At 42.1% G+C, this 24,147-nt stretch overlaps 1 protein-coding gene across 1 annotated transcript; it reads left to right on the forward strand.

The window, feature by feature from the left end:
* The first annotated feature begins 8,762 nt into the window (after nucleotides 1-8,762).
* On the forward strand, nucleotides 8,763-23,811 carry LOC124152697 (ras-related protein RHN1-like). The gene is made up of 7 exons (XM_048395245.1): nucleotides 8,763-8,939; nucleotides 10,183-10,279; nucleotides 13,825-13,894; nucleotides 14,601-14,694; nucleotides 14,867-14,896; nucleotides 17,948-18,073; nucleotides 20,513-23,811. Exons 1-7 carry the CDS (start codon nucleotides 8,876-8,878, stop codon nucleotides 20,692-20,694), a joined length of 663 nt encoding a protein of 220 aa, XP_048251202.1. The 5' UTR covers nucleotides 8,763-8,875; the 3' UTR covers nucleotides 20,695-23,811.
* Nucleotides 23,812-24,147: the final 336 nt, after the last annotated feature.

Here is a 24,147-nt window from a genome sequence, read left to right on the forward strand (position 1 = left end):
ACGGGGGTGAGGAACAGTAAAGGACCTTCACACACGGGGTGAGGAACAGTATAGGACCTTCACACGGGGGGTGAGGAACAGTATAGGACCTTCACACAGGGGGGTGAGGAACAGTATAGGACCTTCACACAGGGTGGTGAGGAACAGTATAGGACCTTCACACAGGGTAGATAGGAACAGTATAGGACCTTCACACAGGGTGGTGAGGAACAGTATAGGACCTTCACACAGGGTGGTGAGGAACAGTATAGGACCTTCACACAGGGTGGTGAGGAACAGTATAGGACCTTCACACAGGGTAGATAGGAACAGTATAGGACCTTCACACAGAGTGGTGAGGAACAGTATAGGACCTTCACACGAGGTGGTGAGGAACAGTATAGGACCTTCACACATTGTGGTGAGGAAAAGTATAGGACCTTCACACACGGGGGTGAGGAACAGTATAGGACCTTCACACAGGGTGGTGAGGAACAGTATAGGACCTTCACACAGGGGGGTGAGGAACAGTATAGGACCTTCACACAGAGTGGTGAGGAACAGTATAGGACCTTCACACAGGGTGGTGAGGAACAGTATAGGACCTTCACACATTGTGGTGAGGAACAGTATAGGACCTTCAGACAGAGTGGTGAGGAACAGTATAGGACCTGCACACAGGGTAGATAGGAACAGTATAGGACCTTCACACAGAGTGGTGAGGAACAGTATAGGACCTTCACACAGGGGGGTGAGGAACAGTATAGGACCTTCACACAGAGTGGTGAGGAACGGTATAGGACCTTCACACAGAGTGGTGAGGAACAGTATAGGACCTTCACACAGGGTGGTGAGGAACAGTATAGGACCTTCACACAGGGTGGTGAGGAACAGTATAGGACCTTCACACAGGGTGGTGAGGAACAGTATAGGACCTTCACACACGGTGGTGAGGAACAGTATAGGACCTTCACACAGAGTGGTGAGGAACAGTATAGGACCTTCACACAGGGGGGTGAGGAACGGTATAGGACCTTCACACAGAGTGGTGAGGAACAGTATAGGACCTTCACACAGGGTAGATAGGAACAGTATAGGACCTTCACACAGGGTGGTGAGGAACAGTATAGGACCTTCACACAGGGTGGTGAGGAACAGTATAGGACCTTCACACAGGGTAGATAGGAACAGTATAGGACCTTCACACAGAGGGGTGAGGAACAGTATAGGACCTTCACACAGCGGGCTGAGGAACAGTATAGGACCTTCACACAGGGTAGATAGGAACAGTAAAGGACCTTCACACAGGGGGGTGAGGAACAGTATAGGACCTTCACACAGGGTGGTGAGGAACAGTATAGGACCTTCACACAGGGGGTGAGGAACAGTATAGGACCTGCACACTAGGGGGTGAGGAACAATATAGGACCTGCACACTACGTGGTGAGGAACTGTATAGGACCTGCACATAGCAGGGTCAGGAACAGTATAGGACCTTCACACAGGGTAGATAGGAACAGTATAGGACCTTCACACAGGGGGGTGAGGAACAGTATAGGACCTTCACACAGGGTGGTGAGGAACAGTATAGGACCTTCACACAGGGTAGATAGGAACAGTATAGGACCTTCACACAGGGTGGTGAGGAACAGTATAGGACCTTCACACAGGGTAGATAGGAACAGTATAGGACCTTCACACAGCGGGGTGAGGAACAGTATAGGACCTTCACACAGCGGGCTGAGGAACAGTATAGGACCTTCACACAGGGTAGATAGGAACAGTATAGGACCTTCACACAGCGGGGTGAGGAACAGTATAGGACCTTCACACAGGGTGGTGAGGAACAGTATAGGACCTTCACACAGGGTAGATAGGAACAGTATAGGACCTTCACACAGGGGGTGAGGAACAGTATAGGACCTTCACACAGGGTAGATAGGAACAGTATAGGACCTTCACACAGCGGGGTGAGGAACAGTATAGGACCTTCACACAGCGGGCTGAGGAACAGTATAGGACCTTCACACAGGGTAGATAGGAACAGTATAGGACCTTCACACAGGGGGTGAGGAACAGTATAGGACCTGCACACTAGGGGGTGAGGAACAATATAGGACCTGCACACTACGTGGTGAGGAACTGTATAGGATCTGCACATAGCAGGGTCAGGAACAGTATAGGACAGTGTGAGAGTGTATGTGTGAGTGTGTGTGTGTGTGTTTGTGAATTTTATTTTTTGCATGTGTGTTTATTTGTGTTTGTTTGAATATATGTCTGAAAGTGTGTGTGTGAGTTTGTGTGAGTTTGTGTGAGTGTATTTGTTAGTGAGTGAGTGAGTGAGTCAGTGAGTGAGTGAGTGAGTGAGTGAGTGAGGTTATACATCTGTTTAAATAATTCTAGAAAATTAATTTAGATATATAAAAAGGATTGCAATAGTATTACAGGGGCACGATGCATGTGGAGTTGTTTGTTTACCGCCTTTGCAATGATGGTACAACTTTCATCCAATCGAAAATGTTACTATTCAGATTGTTTTTGTTTATAATCAATTATACCGAAAGTTGCTAATTTTTAGAAAATAAGGTACTTGGGTGTTTTCTTTTCATCAGTTAAAAACACACTTTACTCAGAAAGGGTTATCCCAAATATATAACATTTGTTACATTTTACCACTTTCTAAATGACATTGTGAGTTCATCATATATGGCCTCAAAATGTTCTCTGAATGCCATGCTTCCCCTACAGTGCAGTAATAATACGGGATGAGCCAGATAAAGAAAACTGTGAGCAGATACATCGCCATCACGCAACTGATCTGTTCCTCACACCCACTGGGGATCAGCTTGACGAATCGATACGTCAGATCGGCTTTTTTAAATGTATTGCTTCAGCAAGAGCACATGGAGTCTACACCTGGCACATCCATACCCCGGCGCGAAGCAGAGGGGGGCAATCAACTGTCGCTGATCAATAAGTTAGTTTCTGACAGGCAATCACACGGTCCTCAGTTGGTGTGTCACACGGTCCTCAGTTGGTGTATCACACGGTCCTCGGTTGGTGTGTTACACGATCCTCAGTTGGTGTATCACACAGTCCTCAGTTGGTGTATCACACGTTCCTCAGTTGGTGTGTTACACGGTCCTCTGTTGGTGTGTTACACGGTCCTCAGTTGGTGTGTCACACGGTCCTCTGTTGGTGTGTTACACGGTCCTCAGTTGGTGTGTTACACGGTCCTCAGTTGGTGTGTCAAACGGTCCTCAGTTGGTCCTCAGTTGGTGTGTCACACGGTCCTCAGTTGGTGTGTCACACGGTCCTCAGTTGGTGTATCACACGTTCCTCAGTTGGTGTGTTACACGGTCCTCTGTTGGTGTGTTACACGGTCCTCAGTTGGTGTGTCACACGGTCCTCAGTTGGTGTGTCACACGGTCCTCAAGTGGTGTGTCACACGGTCCTCTGTTGGTGTGTCACACGGTCCTCTGTTGGTGTGTTACACGGTCCTCAGTTGTCGTGTTACACGGTCCTCAGTTGGTGTGTCACACGGTCCTCAGTTGGTCCTCAGTTGGTGTATCACACGATCCTCTGTTGGTGTGTTACACGGTCCTCAGTTGGTGTGTTACACGGTCCTCAGTTGGTGTGTCACATGGTCCTCAGTTGGTCCTCAGTTGGTGTATCACACGGTTCTCAGTTGGTGTGTCACACGTTCTCAGTGTTGACTTTGTTCAACTAAACAAATCGCGAGTTAGGCCACGCCCCAAACGTGTCAAGCTGGTAAACAAAATATCAATGTCAGACAGTTTATATGCAATTCTCTAAAAATGTGATATTTTTACAAAGATTTATACATCTGTTTAAATAATTCTAGAAAATTAATTTAGATATATAAAAAGGATTGCAATAGTATTACAGGGGCACGATGCATGTGGAGTTGTTTGTTTACCGCCTTTGCAATGATGGTACAACTTTCATCCAATCGAAAATGTTACAATTCAGATTGTTTTTGTTTATAATCAATTATACCGAAAGTTGCTAATTTTTAGAAAATAAGGTACTTGGGTGTTTTCTTTTCATCAGTTAAAAACGAATTATAGCTGAATGTGATAAATGATAAAACTATAAAGAAAATATCGGACTGCATGCTGTTCAAGGTGAGGTGACAAAGGTCAATAATGGCCGTCTCTGTTATCTGGCCGTTATCTCGCAATGAATATTGCTAAAAACCAGATAACACCATGCTCGTTTACTTCGTAGGGGTATTTGTGTTTATTGAACTGAGATGTGCAATGGCTATTATTATTATCATTATTATAATCATCATCATCATCATTATTATTATGCCGGGGCGGGCGGGTAGCCTAGTGGTTAAAGCGTTCGCTCGTCACGCCGAAGACCCGGGGTTCGATTCCCGACATGGGTACAATGTGTGAAGCCCATTTCTGGTGTCTCCCGCTGTGATGTTGCTGGAATATTGCTAAAAACGGCGTAAAACCACACTCACTCACTCACTCACTATTATTATGCCTGGTGATTAAAATTGAGAGTCTCATCTAAAATCACAAGAGGCGAATAACAGGATCGATTGGTCAGGCTTGCTGAGTTGGTTGATGCATGCCATCGTATCCCAATTGAGTGTTTTTCCACATAGCACCAAGCACCATTACAAGATTGTGGAACCGTTACCAGGCACGCAGGACAACACGGGACCTTCCCAGATCCGGTCGATCACGTTTCACTACTGGAGCACAGAACAGATTCATACCTACGTCACTTACGTGAAAGAACCACCACGGCCACCTCGACAACTATCGCAAAAAATCACAACTCGTTTTTTGTGTAAATAAATAACTTAGCCTCCATCAGAAGTGGACAGGTTCGGTGGGGGTAGCGTTATGAGTATATTAGAATGTAACGCTAATTCATTTCTTTATTGCCTCTGAAATGATTTGCATAAATGCCATAGGAGGATATTTTAGGCCAAAACGGAGGCGATTCCATCCAAAAACACCAGATTCCATCCAAAAACACCATCGGGTACAAATTAAGCCGACTTGTGTTTTGAATCTGGATGGAGTGGTATTTGCCAAATGCCACTAGCACAGTCAAACACCCTAAAACAATTCAGCAGAGGTACTAGAGGTACAAATATAGGTTCGGTAACTGCATTGAGGCGTCTATAATCTACGGCAAAGCAGTAAGAGCCATCACGTTTTTTAACCTTGACAAAGGGAGAGTGCCATTGAGAAGAACTGGACTGAATGATATTGCCTTCAAACATTTCTTGCACCTGTCTGGAACATTCTTTCCTTATGAGGGGCGGTCGGGTAGCCTAGTGGTTAAAGCGTTTGATCATCACACCGAAGACCCGGGTTCGATTCCTGACATGGGTACATTGTGTGAAGCCAATTTCTGGTGTATATTGCTGGAATATTGCTAAAAGCGGCGTAAAACCACACTAACTTACTCTTTCCTAATGAATGCGTTTTGAAAAGGGAATCTAATCGGTCTGGTATCACCTGTTTCTATTGTGTGATAATGTAAGTGAGTGTGTCCTAATTTGGACCAATGTGAGGCAAACACTGATCTTTGTGATTGGAGAAATGCATTCTACTGTGTACTTGGCCTTTCAATATTTTAAAAATACTTTTGGGAACAAAAGCTCCACCACGTTCAGGGGTATTGTCATGGTGCATGGTTAGCCGTCGCCTCACCATGATGAAGTGATGTTTCCAGTCCACATCATCTTAGTAATTGGAGGTGGCCTTGTCGTCTAAGGCGCCGCGATTCGCTGTGCAGAGTTGCGTCCCCTGGACACGCCAGAAACCTATGATTGTGGGTTCGAATCCCGGTTTGCCCCGATTATGTTTCTAGGTTTGTCAGTGCCATACCCGTGCTCATGGGTTTCACCGAAGTGATAAACGTCTGAGACCTGCATAACTTCGGGCTCTCCTCCCACATTAAGCTGACACGCCGTGATATAACTGGAATACTGTCAAAAGCGGCGTAAAACCCAACTCACTCACTATGATTTATTTTCCCTCAGATATTGACTCAATCAGATGAGAAACCATGACTGTTTCAGTGCTGTTTCACTCACTTAGTAATTAAAAAGTACATTCCTCAGTAGGTGTGAGTACAAACATGTCAAGTTGACTGGGTTTTGCTACACATCGTGTTATAAACAAATTGTCTTTTTCATTTTTTTTATAAAATGCTTTATTATACGGCTTTTTTCATTGTTCTGCTTCAAAATCACTTACATCTGTACAGCTATTATGTTTTAGTGAATTGGCCAGACCGTCATGGGTGACGGTTGGTTGGTTGGTTGGTTTGTTGTTTAACGCCGCACTCAGCAATATTCCAGATATATGACGGCGGTCTGGAAATAATCGAGTCTGGACCAGACATTCCAGTGATTAATATCATGAGGATGGATCCACGCAATTGGGATCGATGACATGCATCAACCAAGTCAGCGAGCCTGACCACCCGATCCCGTAAGTCGCCTTTTACGACAAGCATAGTCACCTTTTACGGCAAGCATGGGATGCTGAAGACCTATTCTACCCCGGAGTCTTCACGGGTCTCATGGGTGACGGAGTAATCATCGGCCAAGGCTGGAGCCTGCTGTTACTAAACTACCTTCTGTTATCCAAGTACTAACATCAGCATGCACACACTGCTTGAAATATTCCAATAAAATAAGCTGTAATGAAATGCCTTACCAACATCCTTCGATTAAAAACACTGCCTGTCAACAGAGACTCTATTTCCCTAACAAAATCCATATATGTACCATCGCCCCTTTTCTCTGACTTTTTGCTGATTAATTTATCTTCTTTGTCGTTAATTACGGAAATGCGCCTAAGAGTGAGTGAGTTTGGTTTAACGCCGCTATTAGCAATATTCCAGCAATATCACGGCGGGGGACACCAGAAACGTTCTTCACACATTTTACCCATGTCGGGAATCGAACCCAGGTCTTCGGCGTGACGAGCGAACGCTTTACCCACTAGGCTACCCGACCGCCCCTTGCGCCAAGCAAATGTTTATTACCAGTACCCATGGCGGGTAGTAAAAATACTACAGACAAATGCATTTCCCTGATTGTGATGGTGTTTCTCATATAATTCTTGACACCCTGAATACCCGGGTTCGATTCCCGACATGGGTACAATGTGTGAAGCCCATTTCTGGTGTCCCCCGCCGTGATATTGCTAGAATATTGCTAAAAGCGGCGTAAAACCATGCTCACTCACTCACTATAATTCTTGACTGCATTCTTTACCAAAATGGGGGGTCTGGTAGCCTCGTGGTTAAAACGTTCGCTCGTCACGCCGAAGACCCGGGTTCGAGTCTCCACATGGGTACAATGTGTGAAGCCCGTTTCTGGTGCCCCCCGCCGTGATAATGCTGCAATATTCCTCACTCACTCCTCTTTACCACAGCATCTATTACATATTTAGCAGTGTAAACATAAGTAAAGCATGTAAAGACGGAACGCATGTACAAAGAATAGATAAATTAAGAATACAAAATGTTGCGCTAAATTTAAGACTGGGTACCTCCTGATCATGATAAGGGTTTTCTTAATATTATTGCCAACGACATAGAAATCGTATTTTGTATGTTGGCAATGGTCCCTGTGAATGGCTGGCCTCTTGATTTGTATTTCAATAGTTTCTCGCAGTTTCCTTTTGTGATTGATGTTGGTATAGAGAAAGCCCTCTTTATAGATTCGCTGATAGTATAGTTAAATGGAGACAATGACGTCATCCAGAAATCTCCAAACTCTTAACCATACGTTAAACTCCAAACCCTGCATGTGTTTTTTTCTTAAATACAAAGACAATGTCGCAAGTTTTATTTATTTTCGCACCTGTCGCAGTACCTTTGATCTTTTTGTAATGGTTTTCATCAAAGTAAAACGTATTGTTTTGAAGTATAAATATAATAACTCAGAAACAAATGATTTAGATATCCTTTCTTCATGCTGGCCTAACCAGTAGGAGGTGGCTTTAAGGTCTAAATCAGGCGGAATATTAGCATGAAGGTTTTACACATAACAAATTACAAGTTTGCTATTTCCTGGTTTGGTTTCCGGAAAATAATTTAGAAATACAAAAAGTCTATTTGGAAAATCTATTGTATCCTTGGTAAAATGTTTGACTGCAGATAACAGGATTCACAGAGTTTAACCGAGTCTGTATGCCGCCCAGGCTGTTCTTCAATTACAGGTCTAAGATTTATATCAGCTGCAAAATCATATATATATTTTAATTAAAACTATCATATTTTTTCAAAGGCATCTTGTAACTAGGTATTATTTTTTTGCAGACAATTTCTTTTCTCTTCAAAAGTCTGAAGCATAATTATTTTTTTCCAAGCATTTTCTGGGACAATGTTTTTATTTCGATAAAATCTTCATGATGCTCTTAAATAACAAAACGAAAATAACTATGACAAATACAATTCATGCATTAAAGGTGTTATTGTATGAATACAGTTGGCAGATTTAAATAAGAGAAGTTAAGAAATTGTGGCTTAAGGTGGTCCAGATATGGTTAATTCAGAAACGCTTGAAATTCATTCTGAGAGTTGTATCTTGACTGGGTTTCTGTCAACTGAAACGAATGAATCACAAAGCGCTAAGCTTGCAGTGTGAACCAACAAGTTGAACCAGTGTAAATGCACTCGAATCTAAACTGGTGTCTGTCTTTGTGCGAAACGTATAACGAAAACCAGTCTACTCTCTGCGATATTGAGTTCAAAGGTCAGAGTTCAGCTGCAACTTCCGTAACTTCCGGTGGCCAATGTTTACAGTTTTGATGATAAAGAACAAGCACGATAACACCTATTTTAACACGTGAAGTCTAATCAGAAAACCTTGACCTAGTCAATGGCAACTCCAGAGGAGAGCATGCGATCTTTAGAGGCGAAGGTGGTTGTTTTAGGCTCGCAAGGTAAGAAAATGGGCGACGAAGTGTAAACTGGTCTATTTCACTTCCGAGGTGTTCAAACGTCAAGACAAACATTTTGCACCTGCCTTGTCATACAACTTTCAAGCAGATGGTAATAACGGAAACTGTTTTAGAAAATTTGAACACCATTTATGATGTTACCTGATTCGACACGCCCTAACATATTTTGAGGCCATTGAGTGCACATACTACCTGAGCCTGGAGCCTGGGGCAGGTTAGCACCTATAAATAGACCCACTCTGACAGTGCATTGTTTTACTGTCGGATACTCACTGCTGACAACTGAAGTTGGCTAAAGTGTCATCTGTGTATACTAGATTGTGTTCTGTGTGACAGATGTAGATGACATCATTTTGTAAAATAATAGTGAGAGAGAGTGAGTATGGTTTTACCCTGCATTTAGCAATATTCCAGCAATATCACAGCGGGGGACACCAGAAATGGGCTTCACGCATTATACCCATGTCGGGTATTGAACCCGGGTCTTTGGCATGACAAGCAAATGCTTTTACCACTAGGCTACCCGACCGCCCCCTGTAAATAATACAGCTGATCGACACATCAAGATCATTTCCTTCCAAATCCAGAAGAATTAGCTCTCACTGTCTCAGATCTTCCCTCCTGTATTTGAAGCTGTGATTACCATATTCCCAGATCTGTTCATTATTTTAAATCAGTTTTTCAGTTTGTCACAACTGGGGGTGCTATGAATTGTTCCGCTAGAAAAGTCAATGAGTACACTTCTACATCACTAAATGGCTACCAGTCATAAACTATTTTTAAAATCTTTGTAACAATCTCTCCAATACTCACATGATGTCAAACTTCATTTCACCTCTCCGTTTTAGAATAGGTCGTCAGCAACCCATGCTTGCAGTAGAAGGTGTCTTTACTTGTTGTAAGAGGACTAACAGGATTGGTTGATACATGTCATCGATCCCAATTACGTGGATTGATGCTCCTGTATGTCAATCACTGGATTGTCTGGTCCAGACTTGATTATTTACAGACTGACGTTACATAGCTGGGCTATTGCTGAGTGCGGCGTTAAACAGCAAACAAACAAACACACAATAATAATGCCAAAATATATGTCAGGGCTTGAAGACTCAGAAGTATTTGGCTGAGACTCAAGGCCACAATTTTGTCCAGTAAATTAAGTGGTCCAGATTAGTCAGAGCCCTGTTTGGACAGATATTCCAGTGTATTCTATTGTGTGTTTCAGGTGTGGGAAAGACAAGTGTTGTGATCCGCTATGTCGGGGGAATGTTCAGCAAGGCTGTCAGTCCCACAATCGGTGCTTCCTTCTTCACATACAAGATGTAAGTAACCATGGTAACTGGAAGGTACAGTGAGAAGTGATTGAGTTCGTTTTAAACGTTGGGACACCCAGACGCTGATAATAGGCCTCATGTCTCGGCATCCAGTTTGTAAACAACATGGATCTCAACGTGCAGATTTCCGTCAACTGTAGGCTTTGCAAAGCATGTGTACCTTCAAATGACAGATATACCGTTGACAGATATTTTCCAAATCTTTTCATGTTTCTAATCAAGATGCTCAAATGATTTGATGCAAGGTAATAGCTGTTTTATTGCAGTATAGATTTTGATTATCGATCACGTTGTCATTTTGTTTGAAGTAATGCAAGTGATATGAGAGGTGGAATGTGATTGGTCAATAGGAGGCACATAGAAGGAACTATAGCCACTGGTTGTGCCACACATTTCCAGTCATGTGACAGCCTTGCCTCAGTAAGTTGCTGTGCACAAGAATAAGCAATCTGCCTAGTTCCTTAAGAACATGGATTCCATAATGACTTGACATGGGTTCCATAATGACTTGACATGGATTCCATAATCACTTGACATGGATTCCATAATGACTTGACATGGATTCCATAATCACTTGACATGGATTCCATAATCACTTGACATGGATTCCATAATGAGTTGACATGGATTCCATAATGACTTGACACGGATTCCATAATCACTTGACATGGGTTCCATAATGACTTGACATGGATTCCATAATGACTTGACATGGATTCCATAATCACTTGACATGGGTTCCATAATGACTTGACATGGATTCCATAATCACTTGACATGGGTTCCATAATGACTTGACATGGGTTCCATAATGACTTCACATGGATTCCATAATGACTTGACATGGGTTACAAAATGACTTGACATGGATTCCATAATGACTTGACATGGATTCCATAATGACTTGACATGGGTTCCATAATGACTTCACATGGATTCCATAATGACTTGACATGGGTTACAAAATGACTTGGCATGGATTCCATAATGACTTGACATGGATTCCATAATGACTTGACATGGGTTCCATAATGACTTGACATGGATTCCATAATGACTTGACATGGATTCCATAATGACTTGACAGGGATTCCATAATGAGTTGACATGGATTCCATAATGACTTGACACGGATTCCTTAATGACTTGACATGGATTCCATAATCACTTGACATGGATTCCATAATGACTTGACATGGATTCCATAATCACTTGACATGGGTTCCATAATGACTTGACATTGATTCCATAATGACTTGTTGCTCATCATAGGGCATTTAGCAAAACAACCACTGTTGCTCCTCCTCCGCCATGTTCGACCCATGGTGTCGCCATATCATGCCCTGGAGTGTCGATTCACGTCGGTTGCAGTATCATGTAGCTTGTCTTGTACATCATCACTGAAACTCATCTTGTACGTGGTCACAGAGACTCGTCTTGTACGTGATCACAGAGTCTTGTATGTGGCCACAGAGTCTTGTACGTGGCCATAGAGACTCGTCTTGTACATGGTCAGTGTTTTGTACGCACGTAGTCACAGAGATTAGTCTTGCACGTGGTCACAGAGACTTGTCTTGTACGTGGTCACAGAGACTCGTCTTTTACGTGGTCAGTGTTTTGTACGTACGTGGTCACAAGACAAGTCTTGTGCGTGGTCACAGAGACTAGTGTTGTTACGTGGTCACAGGGTCTTGTACGTGGTCACAGAGACTAGTCTTTTACGTGGTCAGTGTTTTGTACGTACATGGTCACAGAGACTAGTCTTTTACGTGGTCAGTGTTTTGTACGTACATGGTCACAGAGACTAGTCTTTTACGTGGTCAGTGTTTTGTACGTACATGGTCACAGAGACTAGTCTTTTACGTGGTCAGTGTTTTGTACGTACATGGTCACAGAGACTAGTCTTTTACGTGGTCAGTGTTTTGTACGTACATGGTCACAGAGACTAGTCTTTTACGTGGTCAGTGTTTTGTACGTACATGGTCACAGAGACTAGTCTTTTACGTGGTCAGTGTTTTGTACGTACATGGTCACAGAGACTTGTCTTGTACGTGGTCTGTGTTTTGTACGTACATGGTCACAGAGACTTGTCTTGTACGTGGTCTGTGTTTTGTACGTACATGGTCACAGAGACTTGTCTTGTACGTGGTCAGTGTTTTGTACGTACATGGTCACAGAGACTTGTCTTGTACGTGGTCTGTGTTTTGTACGTACGTGGTCACAAGACAAGTCTTGTGCGTGGTCACAGAGACTAGTCTTGTTATGTGGTCAGTGTTTTGTACATACGTGGTCACAGAGACTCACCTTGTATGTGGTCACAGAGACTCACCTTGTACATGGTCACAGAGACTAGTCTTTTATGTGGTCAGTGTTTTGTATGTACATGATCACAGAGACTCGTCTTGTATGTAGTCACAGGGTCTTGTACGTGGTCACAGAGACTAGTCTTTTATGTGGTCAGTGTTTTGTACGTACATGGTCACAGAGACTCGTCTTGTACGTGGTCACAAGGTCTTGTGCGTGGTCACAGAGACTAGTCTTTTATGTGGTCAGTGTTTTGTATGTACATGGTCACAGAGACTCGTCTTGTATGTAGTCACAGGGTCTTGTACGTGGTCACAGAGACTAGTCTTTTACATGGTCAGTGTTTTGTACGTACATGGTCACAGAGACTCGTCTTGTACGTAGTCACAGGGTCTTGTGCGTGGTCACAGAGACTAGTCTTTTACATGGTCAGTGTTTTGTACGTATGTGGTCACAAGACTAGTCTTGAGCATGGTCACAGTGACGTGTCTTGTACCTAGTCGCAGAGACCACGCTTCTACATGGTCACAGAGACTCACCTTGTATGTGGTCAGTGTTTTGTACGTATGTGGTCACAGAGACTAGTCTTGAACGTGGTCACAGAGACTCACCTTGTATGTGGTCACAGAGACTCACCTTGTACATGGTCACAGAGTCTTGTGGTCAGTGTTTTGTACGTATGTGGTCACAGAGACTAGTCTTGAACGTGGTCACAGAGACTCACCTTGTACATGGTCACAGAGACTCACCTTGTATGTGGTCAGTGTTTTGTACGTATGTGGTCGCAGAGACTCACCTTGTATGTGGTCACAGAGACTCACCTTGTACATGGTCACAGAGACTCACCTTGTATATGGTCAGTGTTTTGTACGTATGTGGTCGCAGAGACTCACCTTGTATGTGGTCACAGAGACTCACCTTGTACATGGTCAAAGAGACTCACCTTGTATGTGGTCACAGAGACTCACCTTGTGCATGGTCACAGAGACTCACCTTGTATGTGGTCAGTGTTTTGTACGTATGTGGTCGCAGAGACCCATCTTGTACATGGTCACAGAGACTCACCTTGTATGTGGTCACAGAGAATAGCCTTGTACACGGTAAGAAGAGTCTTGTACGTGGTCACTTGACTAGTCCTGTATTACTTGTTATTTTCCCGCATTTGTTCAAAGGCTGGTGGTTGTCTATGACTGAACAAGTTGGATGAATTGTGTCATTGTCTCTTGCAGGACGGTGGACAACTACCGAGTTAAACTGCAAGTGTGGGATACAGCAGGGCAAGAGAGATTTAGGTCAATGGTGAGTACTTTCAGCAGGGCAAGAGAGATTTAGGTCAATGGTGAGTACTTTCAGCAGGGCAAGAGAGATTTAGGTCAATGGTGAGTACTTTCAGCATGGCAAGAGAGATTCAGGTCAATGGTGAGTACTTTCAGAAGGGCAAGAGAGATTCAGGTCAATGGTGAGTACTTTCAGCAGGGCAGGAGAGATTAGGTCAATGGTAAGTACTTTCAGCATGGCAAGAGAGATTCAGGTCAACGGTGAGTACTTTCAGCAGGGCAGGAGAAATTCAGGTCAATGGTGAGTACTTTCAGCAGGGCAGGAGAGATTCAGGTCAATGGTGAGTACTTTCATCAGGGCAGGAGAGATTCAGGTCGATGGTGAGTACTTTCAGCATGGCAAGAGAGATTCAGGTCAATGGTGAGTACTTTCAGCAGGGCAGGAGAGATTCAGGTCAATGATGAGTACTTTCAGCATGGCAAGAGAGATTCAGGTCAATGGTGAGTACTTTCAGCATGGCAAGAGAGATTCAGGTCAGTGGTGAGTACTTTCATCAGGGCAAGAGAGATTCAGGTTGATAGCGAATACTTTCATCAGATACATGTGAGAATGTGAATTATCTGATGTTTAGTGTGAGATGTTTAGTTGTGAGAATGTGTCTTCACTGATGTTCAGTGTAAGATGTTTAGGTGTATGAATGGGACTTCAAGGATATTCAATGTTTCAGGCCCCGATGTACTACCGGAAGGCCAATGCTGCCATGTTGGTTTACGACATCACCTCCTCCGACAGTTTCTATGACATCAAGGACTGGGTCAAAGGTCAGACAGAGCTTGTTGAAGCTATTATTAAATATGCAGCTCATAGACCATTATTAGCTGTGTGCGTGATTTGAAAACTAAAAGGAAAATAATTATTAAGTATTGATGAAAACAGTAGAATGTCATCATGGTCAATTGAAAGGTCTAATTTCTCTTGTGTTGTTTTTTTCAGAACTGAAGAAAAATGTAGACACACCTATAGGTAGGTACACTGAAACTTTCTTCCTGTGTGTTCATGTGACTGTAGGAGTAGCTGGAGTCTCGGGACTTTCATGTGACTGTGTGGGAGTAGCTGGAGTCTCGAGACTTTCATGTGACTGCAGGAGTAGCTGGAGTCTCGGGACTTTCATGTGACTGTGTGGGAGTAGCTGGAGTCTCGGGACTTTCATGTGACTGTAGGAGTAGCTGGAGTCTCGGGACTTTCATGTGACTGTGTGGGAGTAGCTGGAGTCTCAGGACTTTCATGTGACTGTGTGGGAGTAGCTGGAGTCTCGGGACTTTCATGTGACTGTAGGAGTAGCTGGAGTCTCGGGACTTTCATGTGACTGTAGGAGTAGCTGGAGTCTCGATACTTTCATGTGACTGTAGGAGTAGCTGGAGTCTCGGGACTTTCATGTGACTGTAGGAGTAGCTGGAGTCTCGGGACTTTCATGTGACTGTAGGAGTAGCTGGAGTCTCGGGACTTTCATGTGACTGTAGGAGTAGCTGGAGTCTCGGGACTTTCATGTGACTGTAGGAGTAGCTGGAGTCTCGATACTTTCATGTGACTGTGTGGGAGTAGCTGGAGTCTCGAGACTTTCATGTGACTGTAGGAGTAGCTGGAGTCTCGATACTTTCATGTGACTGTGTAGGAGTAGCTGGAGTCTCGGGACTTTCATGTATCTGGGGGGAAGGGGGTTGGGGCGCTTCTATTAATTAATTACAGATTGGTCTAGAAGTTGGTCAGGGGGAATGCTTAAAGCACAAGAAATGTCAACATTGCAACTTTGCAGATTTTAATACTTTAGGACATACTTAATCACAAATGCATTACCAAAATTAAATTTATCAAACAGACATAACGTAAAACAGACAATAAAAATCGACAGAGGTAATCATCTCCCAAACAAAACATTTCGCCCACTGTGGGGACAAGAAAAAGTATTTCACTGTGGCAAATGCGCAGGTTGAGTTACAGGGTTTTTTTTCAATTCTAAGATGGGTCGGCACTTTTTATTCTGAATTCAACTTTATGGTTAAGACCAGACGTCAAACTTCCATTATCACCAAAGACTTTGTCACAAAGCACAAGGTGTCTCACTTAGCAGTAGGTTGACGCCAAGAAATCATCTCGAGGGCTGGCACCTAAATCTGTACAAATATTTATTGAGATACAGCAGGTTGAATTGGATAATACTGCCATCCCAATCAGTTAGTTGATGCCACTCAGAAAGAAGAAGTTTCAAAACCTAGACCATTCCCATGAGAGGGCAAAGAGACAATGTCTTAGCAACCAGAAGCCTGTTAACAATTATCACAATGCTGTTTCACATTTAGTTGGACTGTGAATTATGTAAATTTGAGAGGTCAATGAAAAACGAATCTGTTGTATTTTTTTGTCGCAAATCGTAATCTATGTGTTACAAGCATCCGCCATCCCCTTACAGTGTTTGATATGACGCACGATCGCGTACACATGTACACACGCACGCACAACACACAACAACAGACACACAAAACGCAGACACAAGCACAGACACACACACACTCAAACTCAGAGCTACAGATAAGCTGCGTATTTGCGTAAAATACCCCCCGAAAAAATATTCAAAACCCAATTACTTTCAATTAACTTGCGTACAGAAACGCATGCATTAAATGAAAAACTCAAATGTATAAAAACAGCCCGCATAAATACCCGATGAAGCATTTTCAGCATGCGTACAAAGGAGCTAATTTCCAAAACACAATTACGAGCTAATTACTTTCCGAGCCAAGCCAATATATTTAGAACAGTTATATACATCTAAAACATTATTTCATTTTTTTTAATCTTAAAATGCTCACTAATTTTGGGAAAAACCCAATAAAGTGATAAATAGATGAGTGAAAAAATATTGCTTACCCAATGAAAAATGTAATAACCCAATCAAAATAGAAATCCTAGTGTAAAAACTCAATTGCTCAAAAAGTTATCTGGAGCTCTGCAAACTCAAGCATACACACACTGGACAAGTAAGAAGTGACCGTTTATGGTACTGAACAGGGTAAATAATAAATTGCTAGTTACCATGGTTACAGATTGTTTATTGTTATTTTAATTACTCACAATATCAAGAACAAAGGTAATGTTTCACAAATTCAACATTTCAGTGTACATAATATTGATATTTTTATAGGAGTAACAGAAATAGCCGAAACAGTATATGTATAGCTGCTAAGAATCGCACATCAGCCAATGAAAACCTTTGTCTCGTACTGCTGCACTGCCGTGCTGATACCTTTAGGCCACGCCCATAGATAGGATTGTTTTGGGAGCCAATATCATGTTTTGTTTTTATTTCCATTTTTTTAAAAACCATAAAAATCCTAATACTTTAAACAATGCGATCCAATATAGCATGCAGTTGCTTCCCTTTACTGCACATCTCGTGGTATGATAATTGCGGCAATGGGAGTTTGTATTCTTGTTTATGTAGATTGGCCCTATCCAAGGTTGATGGAACTGTTTATTTGGTTAAATACTAGCTTGAACAAGCACTATATTTTTCAAAAGTCATTGCCTGAGAACCAACTCTTATATATTTTAAGCCTAATGTTATGATTTGTTTGGGGGCACGGGTGTCCCAGTCGTCTAAGGCGCCGCGATTCACTGTGCAGAGTTGCGTCCCTTTGGCACGCCAGAAACCTATGATTGTGGGTTCGAATCCCGGTTCGCCCCGATTATGTTTCTAGGTTTGTCAGCACCATACCCGTGCTCATGGGTTTCACCGAAGTGATAAACGTCTGAGACCTGCATCACTTCGGGCTTTCCTCCCACATTAAGCTGACACGCCGCGATACAACCGGAATACTGTTAAAAGCGGCGTTAAACCCAACTCACTCACTCACTCACTCACTCACTCACTCACTCACTCACTCACTCACTCACTCACTCACTCACTCACTCACTCACTCACTCACTCACTCACTCACTCACTCACTCACTCACTCACTAGGATTTATTTTCTCTCGGATACTGACTCAATCAGATGAGAAACCATGACTGTTTCAGTGATGTGTCTGATTGGAAACAAGGCCGACCTTGACAGTGGCAGGAAGGTCAGCGTGGCGGATGCCCAGGAGTATGCCGACTCCATTGATGCCCTCTTCGCTGAAACATCGGCTCTAAAAAACATTGGTAAGATTTCATTTCTTATTGTGATGAGAGATTCTGGAATGAAAATATGATAAATACATTTCCAAATGAGCATGTTGAGGGTTTTACCTAGGATTGCAAACCTCCCTTGGCAGGCAAATTAGGAGAAAATCATTATTTCCGTCCGTCACGTTTCGTTTCCGGAGCATAACTCAGAAACCATTCAATATCTTTTCATGAAACTTTGCAGGTCTGTCAAGTACATGCTGAACTGGTGCCTTTTGCTATTTAGAAATTTTAGAAGTTTTTATTTTTTACGTTTCCATGGCAACAAGATGGACTGTGAGGGTAGGGTTTGTTTCCGGAGCATAACTCATAAACCGTTCAATATTTTTTCATGAAACCTTGCAGGTCTGTCAAGTACATGCTGAACTGGTGCCTTTTGCCATTTAGACATTTTAGAAATTTTTATTTTTTACGTTTCCATGGCAACAAGATGGACTTAGGTTCTGTGAGGGTAGGGTTTCGTTTCCGGAGAATAACTCATAAACCGTTCAATATTTTTTCATGAAACTTTGCAGGTCTGTCAAGTACATGCTGAACTGGTGCCTTTTGCTACCGGGTATTTAGAAAGTTTATAAATTTATATTTTTTAAGTTTCAATGGCAACAAGATGGACTTAGGTTCAAAACTCTTCTTTTTTTTACAATTTCAATGACAAGTTCCACCTCGGTTAAAAAAGGCTTTAGATTTAATTACGTCATAAATTCTGCAACAGGGGCGGGGGATATAGCCACGTTAGTGGCAAACTCTTGTCTTAAATTCAGCTTTTACAACATTGCATCCAACACTACTTTTTGGTTGGTCCTGTGAGTCCCCTCAACGAAGCCATGAAATTAGTTATAGCTGTATCAACATGATCAACATGAATTAAGGTTGGATTTTTACTGACATTTGCTGCAGACTTGGGGCTGAATATCAGCCAATGAGCAGGCCAAGACAAATCCATGTAAATACTCGTCTTCTAGCTCACCAGGACTGTTTAAAGTTAACAAAGTTAGTGATTTCTATATCAGCAGTTTGATTAGGTGGGTTGGAGTCCTGTATGTTTGTTCCTATAGGATTAGAATGTGGTGACCCTCCCCCGACATCTTTAGCTTTTAACATCAGTGCTTTTAAAGGACGCATTGACTTTCATTCTTAGCTCCAAACACTGAATACGTGTCTCTAGTAAAGAGATTAGTTAACAAGTTTGTCTTGCGGGATAAGATGCACTGTTACCCTCTTACATCATTTGGACAAATTAATAAAACCATTTTTGATTTTGGAAATATGTCTCCAGTTAGGTTAAATACTCTAAATACGGACCAGCCAATATTCTACAATAGTGTTCAAAACACAGCCTTCTTATTCGGGACTGCCTCCGTGGTCTAGTGGTAGAGCGTCCACCCAGAGAGCGGAAGGTCCGGCGTTCCCCGGCCACGCCATAACAAAAGACGTCCAATCATATCACCACTCTTTATCTCGTATAGCTTTACAAAGATAGGCGACGACCTAGTCGATCAGATAACGAAAACATTCGCGATTTCATCCCTGACACAAAAACATAGGAAATCGTTGTGGGGTGTAAATAGATGAAAAAGACACATTCGTGTCAACAAAGACAGGCAGTGGCAAATCACTTTCATGCGAAGGTGTACCAGTTGTGGATGTTGATTTTGTGAAACTTTCTCTGATTGCAAGGTAGACTCAATTTTATGGATAACAACTTCTTTAATACTGTAAAAAGCAACGTTTCTGATAGATCCGAATCTTGCTTGACAACGGTATAAGGATCTATACCGAATCGTCGCTTTTTACAGTAATGCCTATCAAACAATTTGTTCTCTTATTAGACTATCGATATGTGCGATAGTTCAATCATATTTAGCACAGGAAAGTAGGCAAGGGTGGAAACAAGACTTTGATAAAAAGACTAGTGGACGCTCTTGCCTCTGTTGCATACAGTGTCGTGTGAGAAACATAATTTCTCACACGACATTGGAGGGCAGGGGTGGCCCAGTCGTCTAAAGCGCCGTGATTCGCTGTGCAGAGTTGCGTCCCTTGGTCGTGTCAGAAACCTATGATTGTGGGTTCAAATCCTGGTTCGCCCCGATTATGTTTCTAGGTTTGTCAGCACCATACCCGTGCTCGTGGGTTTCACTGAAATGGTAAACGTCTGAGACCTGCATCACTTGGGGCTTTCCTCCCACATTAAGCTGACACGCCGTGATATAACTGGAATACTGTTTAAAGCGGCGTTAAACCCAACTCACTCACTCACTCACATGACATTGTATGCCACATGTTCTCTACACAAAGATTCAATGTCGGTTTACAGTCATCGTCTATGTCTCCAAGTCTCACTTTTCCGTAAACCTACCCCAACTCCTGGATCGTGGATCGTGGATCGTGATCTTAAATTACCCGCCCTTGTTCCAGGTATCGAAGAGGCGTTCCTCCAGGTGGCGAAGCAGCTGATCCGGGTGTACGAGACTTACCCCAACTCCGGACTCGGCAACGCTGAGCCTGCTCCAAACCCAGACCTCTTCAGCACCGATGCCGTAAAACTCACAGAGAAACCAGCGCCAAAACATCAAGAGAACGATGGCTGCAGTTGCTGACACAAGCCTTAAAGGTCTTGCTCCATATCGCTTGCATCTTCAAGGGAGGGTCCACGAGGATGATGAACACTTCCAGCGAACAAGAGGCAATGGTTCCAGTTACAGGATCATGGCATGGCGTTGTCACTCCTTGTACTCCTGGGTTTAATGATTAGTGACGTTAAATCTTTACTTAAATATACTACTCAAAAGAAGTTAAGGATCACCAGATTATTTCATATTGGTAATGTTAATCTGTCATGGCATGAGAGATTAACTTTTGTAATATGAAAGAATCAGGTGATCCTTAACTTCTTTTGAGTAGTATATCAATTTAGTGTTCATGATATGCAGTGGCAGATCCAGGGTTGTTAGACACGGGTCATTCTTATTCAGGGAGGGGGTCAGAGGGAATTGGGAGGGTCAGCAAAAAATATGAGTTTCAAGATGAGTGAGTGAGTGAGTGAGTTGGGTTTTACGCCGCTTTTAACAGTATTCCAGTTATATCACTACGTGTCAGCTTAATGTGGGAGGAAAGCTTGAAGTGATGCAGCGCTCAGACGTTTACCACTTCGGTGAAACCCACGAGCACGGGTATGGGGCTGACAAACTTCAAGATGAGCATCCTAAAAAATAATGTATACATGTTATTGGATGAGGTTCATGAAAAAATGGACATTTTTATATTAAAAAAGAAAATACTTTTTGCATTTTGTCTTTTCAGGGTGGGTCATCCAAAACCATAACACGTTATTTTTTTCAGTACATTAGTGCATCAAAAACGTCAGGCCACACCACACCTGTAATAAATGGCCTGCTAATAGGGTATAAACTTAAAAAAACTTAAAAAAACTATTATTATGATTCTTCATTACAATCCACATGCCTCTTTAACTTGGCTGAAATGTGCTATGTCTTCATTGTGCATGGAGGGCGGTCGGGTAGCCTAGTGGTTAAAGCGTTTGTTCGTCACGCTGAAGACCCAGGTTCGATTCAGGACATGGGTACAATGTGTGAAGCCCATTTCTGGTGACCCCCACCGTGATATTGCTGGAATATTGCTAAAAGCGGCGTAAAACCATACTCACTCACTCATTGTGCATGGTCATAGGGAGTTATCCTTATCTTAGTAATCATTAGGGGAGCAGTCATTGTGCAGTGTGTGGATCTGTCACTGGTGTTTATATGTGTGTCATGCCATTCTACAAGGTGTTAAACCAACCAGGGATACATTTATCTGTATTCCCTCTGACCAGCTTGTACATGTCTGCTAACTTTTCTCAAGGACGTTGAGTGTCCTTTAAAAGCATCCTTTTAAGCGTGGTTCTTTAAGAGCATCCCTTTAAAAGTGTCCTTTTAAAAATAACCCTTTAAGAGCGTCCTTTAAGATTGTCCCTTTATAAAAGCTTCCTTTCAGATCATCGTTTTAAAAGCAACCATTTAAAGGCGTCCTTTATGATCGTCCCTTTAAGATCATCACCTTACGATTGTCGCTTTAAAAGCAACCATTTAAGAGTGTCCTTTAAGCTTGTCCCTTTAAAAGCTTCCTGCAAGAGTGTCCCTTTAAGAGTGTCCTTAAATCCTCCTTTGGTACAAATCACATGTATAAGATACCATTGGATATGTTATCAACTGCATTTCAATAGAGAGTAAGATAGTAAGATATGTAACGTTTATTTATTATAATATTTTTTTCAAGTTTTTTAGAGGAATCTAGCCAACATTTGGTAAGAAACTATTCAAATATTTTATATTTTTGATATAGCGGTTATTTCAAAAGTTTCTTCAGATATTTACATTAAGTTACCCTGTATATTGGTATAGTAAAATAAACCAAAATAACTTTATGTACTGCTGTGATAGAAACTGAATAACTTGGTAACCGAGAGTGATAATTCATGAAATTTGGCGAGCTAAACTTTTACAGAACTATCGCCTATTCTCTGTAGCTTGTCAGAACAAGTATCCAGGTTAGGTAGGAGTAAGATGGGTACCCGGTAGAACAACAGAACCTGCGCGATCTATTCCGAAGATAGCTAGATTCCATCTTTCACTCCACTTGACACTGATGTAATATTTACAAGAGGGAAAGAGAGCACATCACTGGCACCTGACCGATGGCAAGTCAACAGCCATTAAACTATGATCACCTCTCACCTCTATAAACTCACCTCTTTGGTAACTGTACAGGAGCATTGCTCACGAACCCGTTCTGTTTGGAAAGTAAGATAAAATAAAGCTTTTATAATAACTGTGTGATTGGCATTCTAGAATTTAGTGAGTAAATAAGAAAGCGTACAGCTTTATAGATGGCAGATTTCTGGTTAATTGCATATAGTGATGTTCCTGTGTGGATTATTTACAGTTATCGGGCGGTCGGGTAGCCTAGTGGTTAAAGCGTTCGCTCGTCACGCCGAGGACCCAGGTTCGATTCCTGACATGGGCACAATGTGTGAAGCCCATTTCTGGTGTCCCCCGCCGTGATATTGCTGAATATTGCTAAAAGCGGCGTAAAACCATACTCACTCACTCACTCACTCACTCTTTACCGTTATCAAGCTGGAGTGACAACAACCAACTGATAAGAGGTATATATGCATGATAGTTTGTGATAAGCAGATTAACAGTAAGAATCTACATCAAAACGTTGCTGTATGCATTAACCGGAAGTTGCTATCCATTAGGGGTGTGACGTTAAATCGAAATATTGCTATATTGCTATTGGTAAGCACTTAAATTCCATAAATCGATTGTTAAATCAGTGTCCGATCAATAGTGTCAATTTCAGTTAGGAATATCAATAGTTTTGATTGTATTTACCATATCATGCAATAGTGTCACCGAAACACGCTCGCGAATGCAGTGGAGTGAGGATTAGAGTTAACTGCCCTTGATGCTTAGCAACCGGTCTTGGGGGAGGTTGACAGTCAAGTAATTTACACATGGTAATTTGGAAGTTTCTTTTTCTTAAATTATCAGGGTAAAGAAAAACCAAATCAGTCATATGTCAAACTTTACTTTGTATTTGTTGTTATTGTTATCACATTCAAAGGAAACTTCAGTTCCAAGGTTTAATTCAAATCTAAAATCCATCTAAAATGATACACTGAAAACTATCGATATTTATCGCAATAGTTTCTTTCGATATCAATAGTTATCGCAATAGTTTCTTTCAATATCAATAGTTATCGCAATAGTTTCTTTCAATATCAATAGTTATCGCAATAGTTTCTTTCAATATCAATAGTTATCGCAATAGTGATTTCCAGACCAATAGTCACGTCTACTATTCATAAAGTTGTATGATTTCTTAGCTTTTAGAATTACCTAAGAAAAAGTAAGTGCTCAATTAATGAACAGACATCCTTGCCGTTGGTATGTGTCAGCTTATAAAATGGCCTAGTCTGAGTAAAGCTCCTGTAAGTCCTTATATGGTACTATCTGTATGCAATGGATAACAAGCCTTTTATTTCA

This window comes from Haliotis rufescens, unplaced genomic scaffold, assembly GCF_023055435.1.
Source record: "Haliotis rufescens isolate VD_foot unplaced genomic scaffold, xgHalRufe1.0.p SCAF_14, whole genome shotgun sequence".
In the NCBI taxonomy this organism is placed as follows: Eukaryota; Metazoa; Mollusca; class Gastropoda; order Lepetellida; family Haliotidae; genus Haliotis; species Haliotis rufescens.

Bases quoted from the DNA above. Each gene is read 5' to 3' on its own strand.
- LOC124152697 (XM_048395245.1), top strand. From the start codon at position 8,876: ATGGCAACTCCAGAGGAGAGCATGCGATCTTTAGAGGCGAAGGTGGTT. The intron at 14,695-14,866 runs GTCAGACAGAGC...TGTTTTTTTCAG, and splicing joins CATCAAGGACTGGGTCAAAG to AACTGAAGAAAAATGTAGAC. The intron at 14,897-17,947 runs GTAGGTACACTG...TGACTGTTTCAG, and splicing joins AAATGTAGACACACCTATAG to TGATGTGTCTGATTGGAAAC.